Genomic DNA, 7,674 nt, shown 5'->3' on the forward strand with positions numbered 1-7,674 from the left:
AATAACAATAATAATAATAATATGTATTATTATTATATTATTATTATATAATAAACCCATCAAAATGTAATTTGCTTTTTGTAGATGGCATTACCTTCAAAAAAATTATGTTTGTTTGCATGTTATCTTGTCAGTAGATTTTACTTAACTAAAAATATACAAATATTGTTTAATAAAATGTTTATATTATTTAGAAAAATATAATACACACACACGTGTGTATTAAATAACACACGTGTTAATTTTGTTGCTAAAAATTAATGCAATTAATTATTAATGTAATTAGTTTGACTATATGTTTGATGTAATTTTTATATATTCTAAAATACGATATAAATATTTGTATATTTTATGTTTATGTAAAGTAACAAATGTTTATATAATAGCCTACAAAACATATACAAATATTTTTTAAATCTATTATTTAAAAACAGAAATTAGCTCATTTTTTTGTATTGAACGGTAAACGAATGAAGGGATAAATAATAATAAACACACTGAATATTTATCGTTTATTATGTATATTATAAAATTAAAATACAATGCAAATATAGCTAATATTAAAACAACATTATACGAAAATGCATTTATTAATGGATACAACAGTAAATATATTTTCTTGAAGTATATCAAACTCTTTTGAGATATTATGGAGGGGCACATCCTGCTCCTCCGCCCCGACTGCGCTCCTGCGTCACTAAAGCTCCCTGCACCGTTATGTCATTAGCATAGGGAGTGGACTATAAATGCAAGCAGAACCTCTGCAGTGGTCTCGGTTGGTCTGGACAGGGCGCGGTAGTTCGTGAAAGTAGACGCTGACTTCAACTATACCCCAGAACTAAAGGATTACAATGGCCAGCCGAACAAACACATCTTCTTACAAAAGGATGTTCGGTGGAGAGCGAACTTACACCAGCCGGCAGTACAGCAGCCCGGTGCGCACAACCTCGCGCGTCACCTACAGCAGCGCGTCCTCCGCGTCTCCATCCAGCTACATGAGCAAGGGCGCGAGGGTGCGCAGAAGCGCGCCGATGCCCAGACTCGCCTCCGATACGCTGGACTTCGGGCTCGCCGATGCCATCAACACCGAGTTTAAAGCCAACCGAACCAATGAGAAAGCGGAGATGCAGCATCTCAACGACAGGTTTGCCAGTTACATAGATAAAGTGAGATTTCTGGAGCAGCAGAATAAGATCTTGATCGCGGAGCTGGAGCAGATGCGGGGCAAAGGCTCGTCCCGGATCGGTGATCTGTACGAGGATGAGATGAGAGAACTCCGGAGACAAGTGGACCAGCTCACCAACGAGAGATCCAGAGTGGAGGTGGACCGGGACAATCTGGGAGAAGACATCGAGCGCCTCAAAGAGAAGTATGGCCAAACATTGTCCAAGAGACTGTGCAAACAAACCAAAACGGTTATAAGTGTAAAATAACATTAAATAGCTGCCAAGTGCATGAGTTTATAAAAATAGGCTACTTTTTTTTTTCAAACAAGGGTTTAAAATTATATTATTGTCATTTCGTATTTCATATCACCAACAGAACTGTAGCTATAATAAGAAAAAGAAAAAAAAAATCATAAATGCATTTTAACGGTGCATTTATACACCAAACAATGTATAAGTTGAAGATTTAGAGTGTCTATCTCTAAAATCATGTATAGGCCTATTTATATACATTGTTTTGAGTTAAAATTTTCATTTACTGAAAAAACTGAAAATGTACTGTCATTACATTAAACTGGCTCTACCTGCCTTGATCCTTAAAATGATTTTTATTAGTGTAACCTAAGAGGTTGATTTAGATTTTTTTGGCAGTGTAATATGGTGTTGAACAAAGCTTTATAAGCTTTACCAGGTCAAATAAAACCAAAATGTTGTCTTAGGTTTTATATCTCATATGAGCACCATATGAAATGTCATATGAACTGTAAGCTAATGAGAAAAAAATCATAAATGCATTTTATTGATGCATTTTTACAACAGAGATTTTACAATCTTATGAAATCTTCATTTTAAATAAGATATATACATTTAAATAAATAAAATATATAGGTTAAATTCATATATTCTGTATATGCCTTAAATAAAATTACTTTTTATTATTATTATTTTTATTATCATTTACTCTGTAAGATGATTCTAGTTGAATTTCTTTCAGGACAAAGCTTTACTTTATACGGTTTTCTCATTACCAGGATGAAAACAACCCCTTATTTGTTTAATTTTTTGATGCAGCCAAAGAGAAGAAATTTATTTTATTTAGTTTGATGACAAAGGTCTTCTATGATATTGTCCTGGTGAGATGCTCCAGTGGGTTTGGTTGTGTTATACAGGGTGTGGCTCTGCTTAAATATTCATCTCATTTTCAGACTTCAAGAAGAGATGCTCCAGAGAGAGGATGCGGAGAACACCCTTCGGGGCTTCAGACAGGTACATCTTCGCATACATATAACCATTTTTATATGCATTCTTGGACCTGATGTTTGATTGGGTGCTACCGCAGCCACAATTACAATGTGATCAGTTAGAGTTCCAGTCAGTGATTGCAAGACACTACTGATTGTCTCCCTCACAATAAAAGAGTCAGTGCAGGCCTGGTCAAGCTGCCTTATTGTCAGGCATCAGATTTAGACACGCAACTGAAAAGAAAGCTTTGTCTGAGAGCAGGCTGGGCGTTTATGACAAAGCGTGGGAGGGGTCAGTGTTAACCAGGGTACACTGGTGACTTGTGGACACAGAGGAGAGGACGTGCGCGTGTGTGTGTGTGTGTGTGCTTTAAAGGGTGTCTGCCACTACCAGCTGCAGCACTACAAACAGTTAGCAGCAGGCGAGCTATTGTTATTCACTTCAGTCAGGAATAGCTTAAACGAATTTACACAAACTACCATTCAAACGTTTGGGGTCAATAATTTTAAAATAAATTAATATTTTAGTTAACTGCAGGGTTGCATTAAATTGGTCAAAACTGTAATGGTGCAAAAGGTTTGATGCTGAAAATTCAGATTTGTATTACAGTAATAAATTACATTTTAAAATATGTCAAAATAGAAAAGGGTTATTTTAAATTGTAATAATATTTCACAATATTACTGTATTTTTAACCAAATAAATGCTGCTTTGTTAAGGATGAGAGACTTTCCTCAAAAACATAAAAATTGACCCCAACTGTAGTGTACAATGTGATTCTTTAACACAAAGGAATAGAAGAATGAGAAAAGGAACTGCATGTGAAGAATTCACAGGAAACACAAGTAGAAATTTAAAACAACAATTGATTAATATTTTGTGTTACACCCACAGGATGTTGATAACGCCTCCCTGGCTCGTCTGGACCTGGAGAGAAAGGTGGAGTCCTTGCAAGAAGAGATCGCTTTCTTGAAGAAGCTTCATGATGAGGTACTGAAACACCTGGAGAAACAGCAAAAAATGAGACCTCTTTAATATCTCAGGTGTTTCTAATTGATGGCATTAAATGCAAATGGCATATTTGACCGATTTTACTCCTGAGAAAAAAAACAAAAAACACTCTTATGTGTCTCCCTGAGATCTTAATGATTGTTAGGACATGCAATCAAAAATGAGAGATTTTAATATGAATTTAAACATTTCTCATTACATTCTTCTGAGACCAAATTCTATAAGTTTATACATCCATAATCTCTTCTTCTAATGAATGAAGGAGAAATATCCAAGACAAAGCTCATGCTTTGAAAAAAAACAACAATTCAGATTCTCCTGAGCCATAAAAGACTAGCTCTGAACAATAAAATGAATAAAATTTCCTCTGGCCATTCAACCATTCTTCTCACAGTCGTGGTTTTCTGGCTGACTGACACTTTTGTTGGGCTTGTTAATACCAGGGGTTTGTCAGGCATGTGTGACGTGCTGCCATAGTGATTAAATGGGTCGTGGAAAAGGGCGTAATTCCAAGAGAATAAAGCGGAGACATTGTTTCAGGATCAAGAAGTACATTAGTTCAGGACTAACAAACTATTGCTATTTCAGAATGAGATTTGTTTGGTTCAAAAACCAAAAATTATGGTACACAGTTATACTACCATTCAATAGCTGGGGTCAGTCAGATATTCTTTTGAAAGAAATTAATACTTTTATTTAGCAAGGATGCATTACATTTATCAAAAATGACAAGAAAAAATATTTCCACAAAAATATTAAGCAGCACAACTGTTTTCAATATTATTGATACTAAATGTTTCTTGAGCAGCAAATCAGCATATTAGAATGATTTCTGAAGGACACTGAAGAAGACAGGAGTAATGATGCTGAAAATTCAGCTTTGCATCACAGGAATACATTGCATTTTAAAATATATTCATATAGACAACAGTTATTTTAAATTGCATTACTCTTTCACAATATTATTGTATTGTACTGACCTTGAATTATTGAACAACGGTCTACAATGTGATTTTCAGGATAGGTTTCAAACTGTGCATTTGGATTGTTAAAGTCAATTTTTCCAATATCTCCACAGGAACTTGCCGATCTGCAGATTCAGATCCAGGAACAGCATGTGCAGATTGATATGGAAGTGGCCAAACCTGACCTCACCGCTGCCCTGAAAGACGTCCGGCAGCAGTACGAGACTCTGGCTTCCAGGAACATCCAGGAGTCCGAGGAATGGTACAAATCCAAGGTCAGGTTCTCATATTAAAATAGATCATTATAATAAAAAAATAGGCATCTCAACTTTTGAAACTTTTGAAATTTTCCCATATTCCATATCTTTTCTGTATCTTGTCATTTTAAAAAAAAAAAGTTGTGCATTTAAATCTAATACAGATTTACTTGCAGCAATAATAAATAAAGTTTGTGGAGAAACATCTGAAATAAAGTTGATAAACGTACAAGAAACATCAACTAGAACTTCGTTAAGTTACAAATGAACAATGAAACAAAAAAGGATCTGATCTGGTAAGACTGTGTGAGATGTTTGAGAAATGAGCTCAGGATCAGCTCCTTAAGACGTGGCAGATGGTCGACTGAGAGGTTTGTGTGGATTTAGAGACCATCTGCTCCTCTGTCACAGTATTGATCATCCTAATGGACCGATTGATCTATTAACCTAGATCCTCAAACATGAAACCAGCACAGTCATCAGTGTCATTCAGTTGTAAATAGAAAACAAAAGTCAGAGAGGCAGATGGAGCTTTATCTTTATCTCACACTTTCTCTTTTTTGTAGTTTGCGGACCTGTCAGAAGCTGCTGCCCGTAACAACGAAGTGATCCGTCTGGCCAAGCAGGAGGCCAATGACTACCGCCGCCAACTTCAATCTCTCACCTGCGACTTAGAAGCTCTTAAAGGAACTGTAAGTACTTGAGAAAATTATATTAGCATCATTGTTATTTTAGTATCATTGAGATACTATTATAATAGGTTTTATTAATGTTTTTATTTAGCTTTTATTTTCTATTTTAATTTTTAAAATTTTAGCAAGTTTGTTTTGTTGTCATTTTTATTTTTTTATTTTTTTTAGTTTTAATTTAGTACATCACAGTACACAAGTGAAAATGAGAAATATGGTTTTAATGACTTTAATTTTAGTTAATGTTTATGTTATTTTAAGGAACATTTTTTATTTAATATTTATCAATTATTAAAGAGCTTTATATAATGGCTGCTTAAATTACTACTTGCTAAATATCTTATTCATCATTTCAGAATGAGTCCATGGAGCGTCAGATGAGAGAGATGGAAGATAACTTCTCCATGGAGACATCCGGTTTCCAGGACACCATCGCTCATCTAGAGGACGACATCCACAACATGAAGGATGAGATGGCGCGCCATCTACGTGAATACCAGGATCTGCTGAACGTTAAAATGGCCCTGGATATTGAGATTGCCACCTACAGGAAGCTGCTGGAAGGGGAAGAAAGCAGGTGAACGTTTGCTTATGCAAATAGATTTCTTTGTATTGACTTTGCATTCTTATATTTTCTTTAAAGGCACAGGATGGACTTATAGTGACACCTAGTGGAATAAATGCAAGAACATGAGTTTTTACACATTATTTCTCGCTTTTCGTTTTCTTTCCAGGATCACCACACCATTTCCCAACCTCTCGTCATTGACCCTGCGAGGTACAGTATATTTTAGTTCATCCTTTAAGTATTGTGAACAGTGGGAAAACAATGTTGAATGCAAATAATGTGTTACAACTAACCATATAATCATGAATAATTATGAAAGTAAAATAAATAGGCTTATCGGGTTTCAAAATGGAAAAGAAAATGCTTCCCATGTCCTATATTTTGTGTTAAAATATCCTTTTAAATCAAATCAAAAACATGTTTACTTGCAGTGGTAATAAATATGAAACCACTGAAAGTCAATTTAGTAACAAACATTTTGAGTTTTCCAATTTAGCCAATTTTAATAGCTTTGCATATATTTTGATTTATGCAGTTCAATAACTACGTTTTGGTTTAATAAACTAACAAAACCATTTGAGTACCACTGGTATAAAACTACTTACAGTTAGACACTTTTCTCTGTCTCTGACTTGCAAACCCACAATTTTCTGATGAAATGAATATGTTTGATTTATATTTTTCCTGCAGAGTCCATGAAGGAAACCAGACCTGCGATGGACAGCCTGTCAAAGAAAGTGGTGATAAAGACCATCGAGACCAGAGATGGACATGTGAGTGGCATGAAAAGTCTTTACACATGTTATTACGTTTCTATATGAAATTATGACCTTTTGACCTTTCATGCACCGCAGATAATTAACGAGTCCACCCAAAATGATGATCTGGAATGAGCCGCATGTGACTAGTAGGGGCACCAGAGAGCTGAAGATCCATGCTGGAGTAAAACGAGGAGGAATGGAGTTTCTTTGTTTCTATTGAGAGTAAAAAAGAAAAACAGCTTTAAAGTGCCTTTTTTGCATTGCCACATTAGAGCGGTCTGTTGATAGAGCTGTATTAGAGCTGAAAAGATAACGTAGGCCACTGAATAAACCAGCTTTATCCAGGTTTGTGTTTACCGCAATGTCTGTAGTTTACACTGAAGACCACAGCAATACTGCTACACCTTTTTCTGTTTTGTATAATTATTGCAAATGACCAAAAATTGATGAACTTGTCTCTCTTGCACCATAAGAAGACCAAACTGTCAACACATTTCCACAAATTCAATAAACCTTTTAAAGAATAATCAGATTGCTTTCTTTTATGAACAGTATTTGTCATTCATTTCTTATTACCGTGCCAAATGAGCTAAAGCTCTGAGGGGCTTTTTCAAATGCTTCTCTGTTGCACAGTAAAATCTTCTACGTCATAAAAATAAACAGATTAGCAGGATCTATCCGGGCAATGAGCAACACAAGAATATTTCTATGATCTAATTAAAGATCATTTGTTGAACACAACCATTAGTCCTAATGGGGCGAGCTCTAATGAGATGATCATCTCATCATGTTTAGTGATTAGGTCTCTGCATGCTTTAATAGCTGCCAATCAATCCCCAGTTTCAAGACCTCCACATGTTTATATATATATATATATATATATCCCAAATCCATTTTTTTTCCTGAGGGTGAAAAAACCAGGCAAATCGTGCCAGTCTGAAGCAGGATTTGGCATTGATTCTATGCAAGATTAAGATATTAAACCAACTCTGTTGAAATAAACACCAATATCTTA

The 7,674-nt window shown here is 35.2% G+C and overlaps 1 protein-coding gene across 1 annotated transcript; it reads left to right on the plus strand.

Moving 5' to 3' along the window:
- The first annotated feature begins 674 nt into the window (after positions 1 to 674).
- On the plus strand, positions 675 to 7,203 carry LOC306862961 (vimentin). Its single transcript, XM_079406079.1, has 9 exons — positions 675 to 1,369; positions 2,372 to 2,432; positions 3,303 to 3,398; positions 4,498 to 4,659; positions 5,208 to 5,333; positions 5,687 to 5,907; positions 6,065 to 6,108; positions 6,589 to 6,671; positions 6,753 to 7,203. Exons 1-9 carry the CDS (start codon positions 852 to 854, stop codon positions 6,789 to 6,791), a joined length of 1,350 nt encoding a protein of 449 aa, XP_079262205.1. The 5' UTR covers positions 675 to 851; the 3' UTR covers positions 6,792 to 7,203.
- Positions 7,204 to 7,674: the final 471 nt, after the last annotated feature.

This window comes from Barbus barbus (assembly GCF_936440315.1).
Source record: "Barbus barbus genome assembly, chromosome: 44".
Lineage (NCBI taxonomy): Eukaryota > Metazoa > Chordata > Actinopteri > Cypriniformes > Cyprinidae > Barbus > Barbus barbus.